This window comes from Stigmatopora nigra, chromosome 14 (genome assembly GCF_051989575.1).
Source record: "Stigmatopora nigra isolate UIUO_SnigA chromosome 14, RoL_Snig_1.1, whole genome shotgun sequence".
NCBI classification, from domain to species: domain Eukaryota; kingdom Metazoa; phylum Chordata; class Actinopteri; order Syngnathiformes; family Syngnathidae; genus Stigmatopora; species Stigmatopora nigra.
Genome location: NC_135521.1, coordinates 6353620 through 6373179, shown reverse-complemented (window position 1 = coordinate 6373179; position 19560 = coordinate 6353620). Strand labels below are relative to the sequence as shown.

Sequence of the window (19560 nt, the reverse complement as noted above, 5' to 3'; positions counted from 1 at the left end):
TGACCTTGACTTTAAGTATGTAACACATTCCTAAAGCAATTAGCAGACTAATGATGGCCTAACAAGGATTCTTTCATTTGCTCTCGCTGGCTGCCTCCAAATTTATAGTGGGGCCAATTGGAACCCAAACGAAAGGTAAATTAGGTGGATTTAATGGCCCCTGGCTTTTTTCTCATTGTGCTAGCTGCTTCACGCCCCAGAAGACTGGCGGGGGCCGCTCCTTTGATCAAGAGAAAGGCCTAATGGGCTTCGGAGAAGTGCCACTTAACTCCACGACCGCCCTCGGTCCACGTTGCGCCACTTTTCAATCTCTTTTTAGTAAATGGTCGCTCTAAGACAATCGGGCCCAAAGCTGGCTTCCCAAAAAAAAAGAAAGGCACTGTTTAAGGGACTAGCTCCATCTATTGGTAAATCTGAGGAATGCAAAAGAATGTTAATTGAATTTAAGCGTCTTGTGTGGGACATTTTTGCTCAGATTTTCACAATTTGCTGCAGGACAACAAAAATGGGACACTGGTTGAATTTGGACAATATGGATTTACAGTTTAACTGTAGTCTATTTACTGAATTCCAGAATAATGACAGAATTAAATATAAAAAAAAAAAAAAACAATTTGTACAAATATTAGTCTCTCATCCCAATTTTCTTTTGGCATAAAGTTGACCACCTAAATATGATATAAGCTTGCTTATTCCTAAAATTGTATCTGTCCCCTTAACTGTATAACTACGAAATTTAAGGCTGAACATTTAAGGAGATATACACTAGTATAATCTGTTAGTCATTAACAGTATTTTTGTTTTAGGGGCTCTGATAAATCTGCAAACCGAACAAATAAAAATGCCAAAAATAGCTGATATCTTTGTTAGCCGCGTTTGATTTATCACTACGACATGCAAGGGCCATTTATTTTTTTTTTGGGTCAGGTTTCAGGGTCATCAGCTGCCTGTCAACAATCAGTTATGGAAACAAGCAAAAACCTGTCAATGGTCCGACCATGATCTCTTGTCGTTCTCAGGCGGAAAATAAAGCAAATGTTTAATTCAAATGATGGCGCAGCGGGGAACAAATCAAACAAACAGCCAAAAGGCAGCATTGTACCTTAAAGACAATTAATCAGAGGTAGCCTCTTAAAACGGGGGGCACATATTAATCACTACGGCTTTGAGTCGCCTGCTCTAGCGGGAACGCGCCGGTGATAAGAATGGCTCACCTTGGGAAATCTGAGGCAGTCACTCACCATCGAGCGGCTTAAATGGAGAGTAGGCGGCATTAGCTTCCTTTGTTATTTGTGATAGTTATTGCACGTGCATACACTCCCAAAAAATGAAAAAGAAAATGTCACCAAACGGCGTCAACCCTTCAGGACGATAAAAGTTTTTGAAAAGGTAATAACCAAGCCCAATTTGAAAGAAAATAATCTAAATGCTTTCAAGGATTTAACTAACGTGCGATTGGTAAACCTCGATCGAACATTTGCCAATGCATTTTAAAGGCATAGTGCCAAATTATTTGACCAAAACAACTGACGGAAAGGGATTCAATGACATGAGGCTTTTTTTTCTCCTAAAAAACGACATGGTATATATAGTAGGGCTTTTTGATAAATTACATAGTATAGTAAGGCTTTTTTTCCCTAAATAAACGACATAGTATAGTAAGGCTTTTTTCCTAAAAAACGACATAGTATATATTGTAAGGCCCCCCTCCCCCCAAAAAAAACAACGTAGTATATATAGTAAGGCTTTTTTTCCTAAAAAAAAACGACTTTGTATATTAAGGCTTTTTAAACTATAAAAAAACGACATAGTAAATATATAGTAAGGCTTTTTTTCCCCCAAAAAACTACATAGTTTAGTAAGGCTTTTTTCGCTAAAAAAACTACATAGTTTAGTAAGGCTTTTTTCCTAAAAAACAACATAGTATATATAGTAAGGCTCCCCCCCCCAAAAAAACAGGCTTTTTAAACTATAAAAAACGACATAGTAAATATATAGTAAGGCTTTTTACCCCAAAACAACAACATAGTATATATAGTAAGGCTTTTTTCCCTAAAAAAATGACATAGTATAGTAAGGCTTTTTTTCCCTAAAAAAACGACAGTGTATATATAGTTTCCCTTTAAAAAAATGCATTCATTCTCACAACAAAAACATACGCGTGTGATAACATTCACGGCCATCGCCCTGCTTTGTGGAAGGGTTAAGCGCCGGGTTGCTCCGCCCGATCGCAGACACGCACCCCGCCTAGACGAGTATAATTGGATAGGAAGATAGCTATACATTCTATTTTGCTCAAGTGATAAGCAGCTTTGACGCCACTGTAAAGATTGGCACGAAGATGTCTTGTGCTCATGGGATTTAATGCCTCCAGTTAACTTTTAGCGATACGGCGGAAAAGAAACTCTCGCTAATGTAACGAGCTCAGATGAAGGCTACAGTAGGCATGCCGCCTACTTTAAAGAGCGCACACCGTAAAGTAAATAAATAAACTTTCAGTGCTTTATGCTTTTTTTTTCCTTCCCTTTTCATTACGCTTTATAAAATCGAGTGTTGTTTCGAGATCGGCTCGTAAACGATTTAAATGTACGAGCCAAGAAACAAATAAATTTGTGTGTGTGTGTGTGTGTGTGCAATTCTTGCAACACAGGTCAAGGGCAGTGGTGCCATTCCCCCAACCTTGTCTGCTGGCCGTTATTGCATTTGGGCCACAGAGAGTGTGATGCACGCACGGCTGTGTTAAAGGTCAACGCCATATATCTGACAATCTGTCTCGGGGACCTGAGAAGATATCATGCCTTACAAATGTGTTCTGGGAAGAGAAGCTGCACTCTTTTTTTTTTTTTACCCGAGAGAGTCATTCTCAGAAAAATCTGACATGCAGAAGAAGAATGAGGACCCAATTTATACATTATCTGAATCTAGACTTTTGACAGTCATCATGCCACGAAAGAGGCTTTTATATTTGCGTATATTATAATAACTGGTGAATACTAGACCTGTTCATGTCAAATGTTGGAACTAGTTAAACTGTGTCACTCTCAAGAGATGAAAATTACCCAGACATTAAAAGCCAGATACAAATAAGAGCGTTGAAAACTATTTACCTTTCATACCCTTAATTCATTCGTAATATGTGCAAATATCTTAGATTGTGCAATATTTTAGAATTTACCTTGCCAGGGCTTGACTTTTTGTATTTCTATATTACTTATTTACAATTTTTTTTACTGGGAAAATGCACTTTGTGGAGTAGCACCACCAATATCGTTATACGCAGCTGTGTATGATGACAATAAAGGCTTTTGATTCGATGTGATTAATGAAATAGTTAAGGAAAATATAAACAAATAATATGCTGTTTTGTAAAATAAGAGCATATATCAATTTAGGACATCCAAAAATGTACACAAGTATATAAAAAGGAGAAAGGGTATCATGTTACTTGACAAACTTTGACCCTTACAAATCATGCTGACAATTTTTGCAAAATTTAAAATGGATTTTGATTTTAAGGTTAGTATGGCTTGATATTTTCACAATAATATGGCATCTGAAAATCGAATCTTTTGAAAATCTTGAGTTTTAGTATTAATAAAGAACTAAAGATTAATTTAATACCTGTTGTACTTTGCTGGCAAAAAAATATATATATATACCATACATTTTAATTAATGTTTTTTTAAATCCATTATGAACATTTAGCTGTTTTGGATTATAACTAAAGATATTGTCCAGCTAAAAGCCACAATGAGCAGGTAATAAAATGAGCCTCAGCCTCAACATTTTTCAATAAAATGCATAACAGAACATATTGTCCTCATAAATAAAAATAAAAGAGTATTGGCAATAGTTTCCGGGAAGGTTCCGGTAAACGTGACCTTTACAGAAATCGCATTTCAGTCGCCTTGCTCTAAGGAAACGGCGACTCTGTCTTGGCGACCATTGTGCAATCATAGTTTGTACTTCATATTTTTGCCTCATATTTTTCCTCACGCAGTTATGGATAATTAATCCCGCAGTGCTGAGCGTTTTAAAAAATCTGCCGTCTGTCTTTCCTCCTTCAAGTCGGACACTTCGATAATTAAAGCCTGGTGAATAAATGCAAGTTATCGGCACGCCAGTGAGTGACCTTGAGCGCGCTTCTTACGGTTTGTATTGCAGTGGAAAGTGAGAAAAGGCACTAAGAGGCGCTTTAGGCACAATTTGCTGCCTTGGAGAGCCTGGATGTTCCTCTCAATTAATGGAGGGACATTAAGGGAGTCTTCAATGAACTGGCCTTACTTAAACAGATATATAGTGCAATTGCTGTGCCCTCTGGTGCACAAAGTCAGTTTTAACATCAATTAGTGAGCGATTTATATGCGGACAAAGCGGAGGCAGAGCTGCGGCTAATTGAAGTGACTCGACTGTAACTGGCGGCGGGTTACTCGCATGTCACGGTGCGCTTACGTAGTCGTTAACGGCAGGGTGGTCCTCAACGTCGCGGGCGGCGCGATGACCTTTCACCTCTGTGTCGGGGGAGTCCAAATGCTCCACATCCTCTTGCAATTCCGAATCTGGATCAGAAAGATAAGTTAGAATCCGGAATGGTAGCACGGTTGTTTTGAATTAGGTTATGTTGACAGAAACAAGCGGCATGAAGACGTGGATAATATTTACTTGGCTTAATTTTTTGGGGAGCAAGAAAGTTAATTTACTGGCCGGCAATGGCATTGAAAGATTGGCATACAGAGCCAATAAAAGTGAATTGGAAATCAATAGTAAGTTAATTTTTCCTATTTCTAATTTTTATCTAATTTAGGGTACCATAATTTCTGCTCTATAAAGAGCTCCTTTAATAGATGGCATATTTAAAAAAAAAGTTTCCATATTATAGGTGCACTACATTATAAGGCTAAACCAGGGGTGGGCAAACTTTACGGCCTGGGGGGCACATTGACTTTAAAAATTTGACAGATGAGCCAGGTCAGCACAAGATATGATACATCTAAAAAAGTGCATCCGTTAACAGTACATATGAAACATAAACAAAAAAAAGGACTAAAGTATTAAGATATTCATCACTCATCATTAAAATAAAAGTATAAATAACAAAGTAAAGTAAAAAGGAATGTATTAAGAAATATTAAAATGTAATTTAAAAAAAAGATAGACGGGCTGTAAAACATGAAAAACAAATAAAAGTGGACAGAGCTACTGCCACTGGCTTCCGTGTGACGGCGCCATCTTGGGGGAAAAAAAACAAAACATTTGGGTGCACCTTATAGTGCATATAATACAGCACTAGCGGGTACTGACGATTTGGGGGGATATTCTGGGCTGGTTGCTCTTTGCTTAACTAAATTCATGATAAAACAAGACGAGGAACAAATTGTGGCTCACTCTTGAAATAGAAATATTGAAGTACACGGCATTGTACAGCAGTTTCAGTCTAATTGCTGCTAATTTCGCTGTCTCCAAGTAACACAAAATCATCTTTAATATGGAAATACACGGATTCATTAGTGATGCTCTCATGTGCTTTGGTAGGTGCTATTGCTCTGGGATTTGAAGGAGTGGCTTTGTTGCCCAAAATAGCAATAATATCCAAGGTAATTGGATGTTTTTGTAGAAAAGGGAGTGTTAATTGGAGAAGGTGGTAATTTGTCAAGTATATGATTGTAAGCATTGAGTGGAACACTCTTTGGAGCATGGTTGCCTGTAAGAGGCATGACCACCAAAGAGGTTTGTTCATGGGGAAAAAAAAATAAAAATCTAATTACAAAATTGAATTGTCTTTCCCTGGAAATGGATCATTTGTATGTTTACTTTTACAAGTAGAGAGGTTCTGGGAATGTTTGAGTGTTCAAACTACTCGGAAATTGATGAAGCCTTTCTTAGATTTCTTGTGTGAAATTATATTACAAAGGGCTTTGGTTAAATAGTCATTGTTGGTAAAAAAAAAAAAGGCATTCTGGATTTTTTTTGTTACCGAACAAAGTCATACACATGATTTTTAGACAATCCACTTTCCAGTTAAGGAGTTAATAGTGCACATTTAAACTTGGCCACCCCCCACTGTGTTCTCGCCTGAGGCTGAGGCCTCACCACTCAAGGGGGACGGATGGATCCAGTGGATGGGTAGCTCCTGGCAGAATTCCCAGATCTTGGATTGGAAGAGGAATACCGGGTCGACGATGGGTTCGTCAGCAGGAACCCACACTTTGGACTCCTCCATTTTGGTCTCCATGTCATCTACCTGCATAGACACATACACACACACACACAAACCTGTCATCTCCATGACCTGACTTCCTGACTCTCGTTGCCCTCACCTTCCTCCTACCCCCTTCCTCTTCCTCCTTCCCTCAGGCCCACGGCACGCTCTTTTTATCACGCGTCATTGAAATTCACAGACAGCGATGATTTGACTTTCAAACGACTTTGCAAGTGATCTTCATTAGGGCGCGTATGGCGGCAGTATCGTTTAATGTGACAGACACAATAAAGCCTTGCATTTTCCTCCTCCTCCTCTACCTCCCCCTCCTCTTCTTCTCTTCCTCCTCCCCACGTGAGATGCATCGCTTGGCATCCCAACACCATCAGTGGGCTTAATTTGTTGATATTGTAGTTCATGAGCTGTAAAGTAAACTATTATGGCTTAATGATCACGACTATACGTCAGTGTTGTCTAATAGAGACGTATGACAGGCCAAGGTGCTAAAATTGTCATATACGTATTTATTTACTTCATGTAAATAATACGCAGACATCCTAGTCAATCCTTAGTTAGCCGGCCAGAAGAACAATTCTCATGACAAATGTTTTTACAAGGTGATTTTCCCTCAGTTTAAAAGCTTAATTGCACATTTATCAGACTTGCATCCTGGGGCTATCATTGGAGGAGTAATCATTAATATGGCGTTCTGCTCCTTCCTCCCCATTGTGCCCATTTTAATGTAGCCTTGTTATATCTCCCAGTCCCAAACTGTTCCATACGTGGCATATCGGGGAGTCGATAGTGTTAAGAGTATCAGTTTGTAGATGGTGGCGGTCATAAGGATCATATTTGAAATTTGACAGTAATGGCAAGTGGTGTTCTTTTCGCCTACTTTTTACTCTCCCCTCTTTTCTACTTTCAACTGTGATGGATGTTGACATTCTAAAATGATTTGCAAAATGGTCAATAAAAACCAGGTTGTTGATTTGCGTCCATTAAAACTAGTAGGAAAAAAACGTTGAATATGTCACAGTGGCTCATTTACAAAAACAAGGCAAACATACAAAAAAAAAAAAAGAATAATCCAACACTATTTGATTCATAAGCGTTTCCCAGTATGCAATAATTCCCAAGTGTAAAAACACATTATAAAGGGCAACCCTGTATTTCGAAAAAAGTTTTCTGTTCTACCTCTTCCTCAATTTGTTCTAAGGTGCCAAAACCTATAAATAATTCACTTTTTGTGTCAATATCGTAACCATAAAGACAGAATAGCCGCAAATATGCAGGAGACAAAATTTTAACAAAGTGGTATCCATGTACTATGTCTTATTATCGAAGTGGAGTGGACCACAAGAACTGAAAAGTACCCTCTTTGGTGTACTGTAACATGACTTATTGTGTCACCCAAATTGCTTCGCTACACAGGGAATAGATTATGCGGAATGTATGTCAGTTTATGGTTTGGGCCAAGGGACGTGAAATGTTTGACTTGCCTCAGAAGAGCAAACACGACGGACTCTGGTGTATGGCTGCTCTACACTAGGAAATTAAAGTCACAACACAAGCAGCCCACTCTAATTGGCCCTCTTAAGCGTTCGAGTTGAGTGGAAAGTAAATGGAGGTCACGACGGGGCTCGCGATATGACTCGGTCTTCACGGCTGAGGAACGACTGCATTTAGTTGGGTGAGGGAGGTGTGCTTAAGGGGCGGAGTTTTATTGTGGGGCAGGAATTTGTAAATGCCAGCAACAGCAAGGACATCGTATAATTACATATCTCACTTTTTGCATACTTCTGGCTATTGACTAATCATGTGTTATTATAGAAGAAAAGCAACTTTTTTTTTTTGGACTTGTGGAATTGTGACCATTTATTTGGGGGTAGTGGACACCCTGCGTATGCATGACATTACGCCGACAGTGCATTTGACTTAATTATAGACCACTTGTACTGCAGTTAATGAATTTATAGCCTCTACTGCCATTGAAGGCCAATTGGGAAACATTGGCCGCGACACATTGTTTAAAGTGTTGTTATCTCTGCCAGAGATCAACAAATGTTTTATCATGGCCCCCAAGAGCCTTAGTGCACTTACAGTATGTTTTTTTTAATGGTCTGTGTTGGCCCACTAATTTTCGATGGCATGTTTATTCAGGCAACTTTTGCCATACAAACTTTATGACTGTCATACAGACATTTCAACTTGGTAATATCTTTGCCAGGAAGCCATGTGTAGTTACTCATTATGCATGCCCTATTCATGATGGTTAAGGTTTTCATGTCGTGTTTGCCATAATGGGAATCACAATAGCGGCAGGATCAATGGAAAGTAAATCATGTTCTAGGGGAGTTGATGTTTATTAACTTTCAATGGTTAAGGTTACTTTAATACTGTATTATATATCCTTTTGTTTTCCCATTTCTTTCCTATTTATGCTGGCTGTGGATGTGATAAAATTTACAACCTCCAAAGTCATTTATCCAAATTCTATGACTGCATTATTTTTCATTATCAAGCCAAAAAAAAATTAAAAAAATCTTCAAAAATAATAACTGTTTCCATTTGTTAAATGGAATAGTAATAATATATTTTTAATTAAACTCTCTTAAATAGTGCTATCATCTTTAACCACAATATTGTGTATCCCAAAACAACTTATTCAAGCTCTAAATGGAGCCATTAATAAAACCAAAACACACATTTATATTTCATTTTACAATATTAATATCAGCGAATTATAGTTACTTTGCAGTCGGCAGAACAACAAGGAAGATAAACGAGCTATTTAAGGTGCTTCTATGCTAACCCAGGGAACAGATACTTTATCATAATGCTGTACACTTAGCACTTTTAGCCAATTACCCATATTTGCTGCAATAATATCGCAGTTTAAATCAAGTACAACAGATATTGATTTTTTTCTAGTAATTAGAAAAATAAATGGAAAAAATAAATCCCTAATAATTATCACGGAATTACTTACAAGCAATTCATTCTGATTGGAGCCAAATAATAACAAGATAAAATCTCTTCCCACTAGAAAAGTATTCCTCAAACTTGACTCTATTGAAAATTGATGGATAGGTGCATACTTTGCAAAGCCATGCTCTCAAACACAAACTCAATTTCAAAAAGTACATACCATATTCTTAACATATTGACATAATGTATAGCCTGCTCCCAGTAGTGCACAGAAAGGCAACTAAAAAAAATCCTTGTATCTGTTTTGATAAAAAATACTTGGCAAAGACGTGCAGATATGTTTCTGATTCTGATTGAAGTATATATTTTTTCTATATTAGTTCAGCCTTGCGTTCTTGTGTGTTCATTGTGATCATCATATAAAATCTGTATGCTTCTTCCTGCAAGCTCTTGTTGTAATGGATAAGTTCTACTTCATATCAGACCTTTTTTTTTCTCTACTCGGATTTCTTACCAGATTCTAAAGAAGGGCCAGCCGCTATTCTTACAAGACTTTGGTGTATTGCCTCGCTATTCACTTGTGAGTGGGAGGTTTTCCAATGCCATGCCAGCACTGGTCATCCATATTAAGTGACTGTTAAATGGAGCAGGCAGCATCCGTTGACAATAAAAGCAGCAAGGGAGGCGCTGGGCGACTTATGTGTCAGTCTGGGAGAAGTGAAATCACGCTCTGGGATTACTCCCTTAGACATGCCATGGAAAAAGTAAATTGAAATGGGAGGGCTGGGAAAACACTGGCAAACAATTCATGTTTGTCACCTGGTCGTGCGTTCCTATGCTCTGGATTTTGTTATCAGTCGCTCCCAGTTTCTCCATCATTTCTGCCTTGTTTTTTGTTGTTGTTGTTATCGTCCCGAAGCCCACCGCAGTTGCTCTGAAAGCCCGCGGCTGGGTTGAACCGGGAGCCGCCGGTGCTCGGCTTTCACCCCCGTGAGCTCATGTGTTCCACCACTTGAGAAGGAACTTGTGCGGAGCTTCGGGAGGTCAAACGTGGGAGGATTCTCACAGAGGACGGTTCACGGGCTTTTGTCTATTGTTGGTGAGGTCAGGCCGAGGTCGCTGTATATTTTCTAAACACGGCCCCCATGACAATTGTGTGCAGCAAGGGGTTAAGATGGAAGAAAGCACCCAAGCAGCAGCAGCAGCAACAGTCAACTGTGCCAGGGAAGTTGGCGGAGCTGGATAAAGTTCTTCAAAAGGCAATTTACCTTTTGTTATTTCTGACTCTGTTGAAGAGGTAGCTTGCTTAAGGTTGAGATTTTTTGACTTGCAGTTTCACATTTTTGTCCTTAATATTATAGCATTACAATTCTTTTGCACCTGCATTGAATTTGGAAAATGGGTAAAATGTTACCATGACCCATAGAGTATGTAGCATATCCATTATAGGGAATAAAATATGAATGAATCAATAAGTAGAGTTAAACTACCATTAACATAAAACTTTGAATTTGAATTAGTGTGTCTATTGGCTCTGAAAAGAAATTTGTCGTGTATCTTGACTAAACATATTTAGTAAACTAAAAAAAAGTAAAACAGTAGAGGGGAATAAGAATGAGAGTACATTTATACAGCCTATTATATTTCTAAAAAATACCATGCGAAAAGTGAATTTTGTTCAACCTGGACTAAAATACAACATGTAATCTCCATCCCTTTGTTGCCTGCCGATTTCCCACTTTGAAAATGCCGTTTCAGCCAATTACAACCCTTAGACAGGAACTGTGTGGACATATGGTGCCGGCCCAGCAATTAATATGGGGAAACACGGATCAGACACGACGATGAGAGCAAAAACGAAAGCTTGTTTGGTTGTTCGCTAGCAGCTTGCGCTCTTAAAGTTGAAAAAACCTCAAGCCTACGTTTTGCTTGGGCTGACATTTGGCCTACTGTGTTTTAGAATGAAGTGTCTTTGCAGCATATTTGCCAGCTTCTTCTTCTCAACTACAAGAAAAATGGAAATGAGCGCATAAGAGTGTGGATTTTCGCTTTGAACACGCTTCCCACTCAATGGATTGCACTGTGACATTAAAAATGGGGGATTTTTGGATTGATTCAATTCCCTCCATTGCTTTTTTATGCAGAGTTCACCATCCAGCTATCTAACACCCAGAAAAGTCCAACCCATTCCTATAAACTTGGGAGAAAAGCCTTGCCAAAGACATTTTCTCCTCACAAAGAAAGAGAAGAAAAAAAAGAAACACTTACAGTCATCCCTTTTCTGTCAGACCCCCCTACCCTCCTTTAGGCTATGTGAGTAGAGTCTTTGGAGGACATGATTAAAAATTAATATTGGCTCAGGATTGACAGCAAACACTATTTGATGTGAGCCACAAAGAGTCTGCGGGGTGGTGGGCAGCTGATGCTTCCATAAGCAGCCACCATAAGGCCCAGTAAGAGCGACAGGACGCGGATAAGCAAGTCGAGGCACCCAAAGGGATATAATCCGGGCACCACACTGGCGTAAGGAACCCTACTTTTTGTAAATCTGCGCGGGATGCATACCTCCAAGTTGCCTTCCTCAGCTTCCACCTTTACCGCTGTGGGCAGTGTCCTGGTTTGACTCCTGATGTAGCACCTCTGATGTTCGGCAAAGCGGATCCCAGTGAGTCCCTTTGAAAAGAAAGGGGGGGAAAAGGTTACTCAAAAATTCGGATGTATCTTTCATTCATTAACTCAATGCGATGCGCGTCGGCAGCCAGACAGTTGTATTGAAAGACGGCGATTGGAGAGTATAATCAAAGCTTGGGGAAGTAAATACGTAATGAATTCTTTTGAAACTTTTTCGGGGTAGGGAGGGGGGAGGATTTATGCAAGTAATGAAGTGTTCACCAGAGCAGTGGAGAAAATTAAAGTGCAATGGATGGGAAAAGGCATTGGGGTGTCCATGGAACTTTCATGCATATGCCTAGTTGTGCGTACTTTTCATCTATTCTGGAAATCTATTTATGCAAAGAAGCTTTCAGCATTTATGAGATTTGTCTTGATTGTTTGGAGCTAATTGTCGAAAACGTGCAATGATTGTATAATATTCACCTGATTTTTTTGAGACTAGATTTCAGAAGCTAGCACACAAAGTAAATTTGCACAATTCCCAGGCTGGATTTGACTGATAACAACCTAAACATTTTATGTCTGATTGCAACGTCAGAATAAGGAAGCACAATGTGAGTACACCAAACTGCCTGTAAAGACACCCTGATTTACCATTCTCCACTACTAAGCAATTGTACAGGGAAAAAAAAGGTTAAATATGATACATATTTTATTCAATACAGTTGACATATAATGCTTGTCTAAGAAAATATATTTGAAAAGAGACATGGCTCATAGTTTACATTGGAACAATTGCAGACACACTAGAGACGAGAAGATACACTTAAACTCACGATACAATGATATCTATGATTCATAAAAGATAGCTCTTAGTGTTAAATATAAATAAAATGATAAATGAACACAGCCCACTGTCATTACTGTATTTACTTTGTTTCTTTTCTATATATTTGAAGATGGCGTGCCTCCTATTGGTAAGATTCAATACCGTTAAGCTTATAAGTTTGATTAGCATGAATAAATAATCACAAAATATACATTACCTGTAAAAAATATATTTTTAGACCAACAAAGTGGAGTTAGATCATTTTCTGGTTGAGTTAAAGATCTTCAAAACCAAGCGTATGGTCTCAAATATTAATCTTGATAACTACTATGATAAATAACCACCCCCACACATCCCACGCCACGAGCCCATTTCACTTGAATACCTGCCTGATTGTCACTGTCCTACCTTACATCACATTTTTTTGGCAGCTGGTGATGTAAAATCAAACAATTTAGCAAGAAAGCAAACTGCGTGCCCACGGAACGCTTCATAGCCAATACGTCCGAGAGTTGAGTGACATGCTTGGAGAATAAAGTGTTTTGTGCAGTGTGCCTCCATTGAATTAACCAGGCACAGGTTGCTCTCGCCTTCTTAATCTGTGCAGTCAAGTGTGCCAGCCACTTTCTTCAGCCTCGGCGCCGATCCTCCAACGGCGCACTGTTCAGTCACGCTGAGCCTCAGCAGGCACCGGGGAGTCAAAGATCTGTTCATTCTCTCTGCACTATTGTATGTTAATCTAACATATTCAGCAGAGACAGCGTCTGAAACGTGCGAACAAGATCAGATTGTACCCAATTTATTTCCCGTAGAGAGCTGCTCATTTATCACACTGTATTAGAATAGACAGCAGGACCTACATTTGCTTCGGAATGGCGGCAGATGAAAATGATATGCGCCAGGCCTTTAAAACCAACGGCATTCTCTGTAAATTTAACGCAACATTCTGATGCCTCCGACATTTCCAATCGGCTAACTTGACCATTTGGCCGCCACATCGACAGTGTTATTGTTTTTTTTTTTTTGGCAAGGTGCTTTCACCCAGAAAAGCAGATGGGATGACTTGATTCAATGTGAAGCCAGTTGTAATCGACCGCCTGCAATATTATCCGCGTCGAGAACGACGGGGCAATAATAGTCTCAAGCACAGAAGCATGGTGTTTATGCCTGGCTTTATTGTGATGAGTCTCTGTTTAATTTGGCGCCGTTGTATGGAGGGGGGGGGGGGGTATTGGCGGATGGGAAAGCAAAGGGCAATGTTGTGATGAGATACAATGATTACGGGGCTTGGTCAACCAGAAAATGAAGAAAGGCACATTAACGCATGGATGAGGAATGGAAAAGCAATGTCATTTTGAGAGATGACACCAAAAAAAGAGGGAGGGATGGGTGAGGGTCTCCATTTGCTATCTGTGAGACGTTCGCCTGCATCTATTCAACAGCACGGAGAGAATAACTGCATGCATCATTCAGCTATGGGGAATAAAGATCTAAAGCAGTGTCAGGAAGTCGCACAAAGCCCCCATTACGAAAAATAAAAAGTTGTATTGTGCCCATTTGCATATTTTTTTTCTATTCACATGCTATTCAACATTTAGGAGCAAAAACATTCAATACAAGGCCGTGCCATTCTTTTGCAAGCCTCCATTTCAGCTAATTAATTCCAATCCGAACAGCCGAGATACACATTCCGTTCTAAAAAAAAAAAATTGGGATAAAAATAACAAACGTGGCTATGTCAATAACAAAGAGGTCCATGCAGTCTTGATAGAATAGGGAGGCCGGGTGCTCTAGTTTCTAATACATCCATTCAATTTACGTGAACTTTCTTTTTTTTTTTTCCAAAGAACACCATACTCAACAGTCTTTTTGATACATCCATTGACAATGTTTATCGGACAACCTTTGAAAATTGAATTGAACTTCTAACTCATTTTCTCCTGTCTATTGGATCTTTGTAAAAAGATGCATTCACCTATCAAGTCATTCTTGTTTTCACCAGGATGATGGCAAACAGATCAATGATCTCTCCCATAACAAATCCGTAAAAGTAACGGCTATTTACAAGAGCACAGCTGACAGACAATGAGAAGATAGGCTGCTACTACTCCTTGGACTGACCAATTTCTCTAAAAAAAACCCAAACAAACTCAACAACATACATTGCAACTGCAACCTTAATGAAGTGAATAACTCAAAGTGACCTAAATTTAAAGTTGCAACCCTACATTTTCGTGGTAACATCCATTTTCTTGCAGTTTTCATTCTTCTGGCATACACAGCAGCTCTCGTTCCTCATCAAAAAATCGTCACGCTCAATTATATCCATGTCCACTAGTAGTCAGTGGGCTCAATGCCACCTGATCTTTGAAAATGATGCTGAACTGGGAACACTGGATGGTCCATTAGGACAGCCTGGCACATTCTGCTATTTTATGAGCGGTAGGTAACATAGAGTTGTCCGTTTTAATGGCCCCATTTTCTGATATGCGAGTCGGCCCTTCAATGCAAAACCTGGCAGCGACACAGATGACGAATTGTCAACCTAGCCAAAGGATCAATCTGGCGTTTGCTGCACAGTCCAAAGGGCAAGCCATCCATGACCAGGGGAAACAATCCAAGACCATCCAGGACACGTTTCTTGCAGTCAACTGCCCTTCTAACGTCACTCCTTGCGTACTTCTCTGCACTGTAGACTTGAAGGTTAAATAGCTTAAAGGTCACATGTTTTACTGCCTTGGAGAAATGTATTTGGAGAGTCTACATTTGGTGTTTAACTGTTTTTTTCATAGTTGTAAAGAGGTAAGTACTTAGTTTTTACTTCTGTCCATATTCCTATTGTAAATTTTTATAGACGATCTGAAAAACCAATGCTTCTATCAATGACTGTCTTCCCTTGTTAATCTGGCATTTATTTGCTCAGCACTGTCTGGTGACTGCATACTCTCCAGGATGAATTATTTACTTTTAGGAAGACTGAAAGAGTCAAGAATATGTAGTTGAGAAAGATGCATGGCTGAAAATCATCATCGAACCAAAGAAAAAACTATTAAAATACTCTTGTCATTGATGGAGAAAGTGTCTGTCTACAAGACTGGCTAAGCCAGGACACTTACAGAAAACAAGTGTGAATGTGCTTTTTCTTGGTGTTGGAAATCAATTTTACAATCAACATACTGCTTCCTTTCGATGTCTTTTACACCTTCCCTTCCTTTCTCCTCCGCTCAGAATAAGGTTTAAATTACTGTGCTTACTAGCTTGTTACCTAGTCTTTCATGGAAGAGTAGTAAGTCCCCTCAGGGGATTTGCTTCACCAGCGCCAAGTGGAACAAGCAACAGGCATCCATGTGTGTGTGTGTGTGTGTATGATGTGCATATGTTTGAGTGTGTCGGCTAGGTGAGAGAACATAGAAGGAAAGAAATGGGGAGGGTAGCGGACTCTAGCGCAATTAAGAAATGAAAGGGAAAGCTAATGAGTTTTGCTAGTGACAAAATTGCTCCTGCAAAAGTTGCCGTGTGGAAAGAGGCTTCCTAATAGTGTTTGTACTGCTAACAACTTGCTACTACAGAACAAGTCTTTTAGAAAAAAAAGAACCAACACCCCTTTTGGGGCTACTCTGAGTGCATTTAAACAGTAAATCCGCTCTTCTAATGACTGTGTGTTTAAGCAGTTATTACGGGAATTTGTGGTCATTGGTTCATTCATTATCTGCACCAATTATCCTTGTTTGTGTGGCACTGAAGCCGTTCCCGACGGAGAAAAGGGCACACCCTGACCGGGGCAGACGGAAAATCACAAATGATATTTATTTTAACACCTGACCTGCATTTTGGCACATTTTGTTGTATAACTTGGCCTTGGCCTGCGGCATCCACAGGTTTTATAACAAAACATTACATTTGGCAAAGACATTATAAGAAGATAAATTGAAAGGGAAATAAATGTCTGCTCATCCATCAGGGTCCTGCTTTGTAACCCATCACTATAGATACGACATCTGAATAAATCATCGCCTGATTGGTCGTTTGCTATAGCTTATTTTTCCTCGTTTTAGGTGACATCATCATCCCTCTAATTTGGAACTATTTACCGTGTAATTCCTTTTCTAAGGGGGCGGAGCGATGGCACGACATGGTCACCGATAGTAGTGAAAAAAGTCGCGACAATCCAGTCTTGACGGACGATGCGCTGAGCGCTAGCATCTATCTAGCCAGCGATTTATATCGATTTACTATATTTTGGTGCCAACTAAAGCAAAAAAAATGGATGTTTTTCTTTCATTCGTGCAATGGAAATAATATTTCATTGGGTGAGATAAAATGCTCCATTGTAGTCGGCTTCGGCTTGTGGATTGGATGATCTTTCAAACTGGTTCCGCATCACTGAATGGTCTATTTCATCTTCTACCTCATTAAATATTGTGTTGATATCACTCATAAACATTCATTATATGGTTCGCAAGTGACTGTATTAAAATGCCGACATGCCATTCTTCATTTTTTTCCACCCATACTGGCTGAGATCCCCATGAGCAACCCTTCACTTACATGTTTGAAGTCGTGCACCTCGAGAACCTCTTTACTCCCGTTTCCTATCCGGTAGATTTCAATCTGCCGAATCGGGTCGATCTCCATCACGCTGCGGGTCTCGACGCCATCCAGCATCGCTTTGTACTCGTGGTCGTAGACCTAAAAGTACAGAAGAACAATCATCAAAAAATTACCCAGCAGTACTACAAGGCCGCAGTACACATTTTTGCAAAAATAAGATGCCAATACATTTGGACAGCGTTAAAATTCGTTTTAAGAAAGATGAATGAGATTGATCTGTGTTTTCCTCCAGAATCCTAAAAAAAAAAAAAACACACTTAAAGCGTTCTCTTCAGTGCAGCCCTCAAGCAGCGCAGACACGCTTGGATGGCAGTTAAACTTCCCTATTTGAAAAACGATTCATGCCCACCAGCTAAAAATATGCCATTAATATTTATTTGAGTGTTGTGTTTGCGAGGAGAAATATATCGCCGAGCCCATCTTCATCTTTCTCCCTGGTAAATCAGATGCTCATCAACGAGACGCATTATTAATGAATTATTCAGGATTTATGTACACAAGACACATCTGTCCCGCCAATACTGAAAGACAAAATTGGCTTTCACTTTATTTTCTCCCAAACACTCATTGTTTTCTGTCAGCCTGCTTAGTTGTTGTCGTAAGAACCCGTTTTTTTTGTTCAGACTGCTAAGGGAAGAGAAGTGTGATATAGGAGTACAATTCTTAAAAGCAGATTACTATTAAAGCAGCATTGTCTAATGATAATCCATTAAAATGGGTTGCAACAGAATTGGTAAAGGGAAGTAAAAGTCCAAAGTACAAGCCGTGGCCAAATGAAGATGAGTTTGGTGTTCTAGTGTCAATTGGGCTGTTATGGATGAAGTTGGGTTCTTTTAGAAATCATGCAAGTCTGAGTGGAAAATTAAATGTCTACATTTGCATTCCTTGCTAATAAGGATAAAAGTGGGCAGATAGATTCAGTAAAGCTTTGCTTTAAAATGAGTGAATTAGTCATTTTTTAAAAGCAGGAGATCGCAGATAATGAAGTATTGCCACCGTTTGACCTCAATTTGTTCACAAAACAGAGCTGTGGCTGTGTAAGATGATTGTCACTTGAAATAATATGAATAAAAAATTTGACATTTGCACTTTGGATGTGTGTAAAAGAGTGAGAGAGAGAGAGAGAGATGAGCTACAATAAGTGGAAGGTGTTAAAAACACCATGCAGCGCCTTGTCTCGTTAAAGATGTTATCGGTTAAAATCAGTCGAATTACTTGTTCTCATTATTTCTATTGAAGTACGGAAACCATACAGTAAAGTTTCAAATACCAAGTGTCACCGGACTGCAAGATACTTAAAAAAGGACTGTGAAAAATTAATTAGCTTGACCCATGACGGTGTTAGCAGATAAAAGAGCTCAGCAATATTCCCAATTATGTTATACTTTCTGGAACACAACTCTGAAAGGCCACCACGTTAAACAAAGACTTAAATTATCCATTCTTGAGAATGACATTAATACTACAAGGTTTAGCCCAGTGCCGTATGAAGAAAAAAACTTTGTGGTCACACGACCTGTTAAATGGACATCTTTAAAAGCAGACTTTAGGGTATATTTTGAAAAGAAATTACAATCGTACAAAGTACTGAGCATTGTGGTCTTAAAATTGCCAACCTCAATGACTATAAATGAATGATGAATTGGCAAAATAACAAAAATAAAACGGTATATTCCTCTAGGAGTGTATTAACAACATTATTTTTTTCCAAGGACCTCCCACTGATAAAACAGCTTCTACTAGTTGTAGTTATCGCCAAAAAGGGCAAAAATAGGCTAAAGCAAGCATGAAGAGTAGACCATAATTAACAGGGATTCAATTTTTACATGTGACCCTTTTCCAATTACACGAGGCAGTTTGACCCATTGTTAATTACGGTATACATCAGTGTATTAATTAGGTCATGCACTCTAATGTGTGAGCGATGTGTTAGCAGACTTCCCGATCCGTTCTATTTGATAAACCAATGTGAATAAACAGTTTCCTAGGAAACCTTGGTGAAAAATAGAAATGTGCATTCAGTGGACGCTGTAGCTCTCGGAAAATCTCATTTCATCACTTTCAGGGATTTTGACAGTCCTCCAACTCAATAAACTGTGACTTTTTCATAACAGACTCTAATCTGAGGTTCAGCGCACAACCACGGATGTCAAGTGTCAATTGCAGAAAGCAACTGTCAGGAAAGCACATTTCTTTCTCAGAGAAATAAAAATGAATCTCAAATAAACACCAATTCTTAAATTAAATGTCCACGTGTCTCTTTGTGACATACGACTTCCATTTTTTGCAGGTTATTTTCTAGTATACCCGGGCACGTCCTCTCTTCGCATGGGGACACAAAGAGCGGCAAGGAAAACATATCAGGTCATCCATGTTGAAT

At 39.1% G+C, this 19560-nt stretch overlaps 1 protein-coding gene across 1 annotated transcript in view; it reads right to left on the bottom strand.

The window, feature by feature from the left end:
• The window catches only part of tnmd (tenomodulin), a 45657-nt gene that overhangs the window by 968 nt on the left and 25129 nt on the right, over window positions 1–19560 (bottom strand). The window contains exons 4-7 of the mRNA XM_077732901.1: window positions 17118–17258; window positions 11693–11800; window positions 6091–6241; window positions 4453–4559 (exon numbers count right to left, since the gene is read on the bottom strand). Of these exons, the coding sequence (XP_077589027.1) occupies window positions 4453–4559; window positions 6091–6241; window positions 11693–11800; window positions 17118–17258 (507 nt within the window). The remainder of the gene's footprint in view (window positions 1–4452; window positions 4560–6090; window positions 6242–11692; window positions 11801–17117; window positions 17259–19560) is intronic.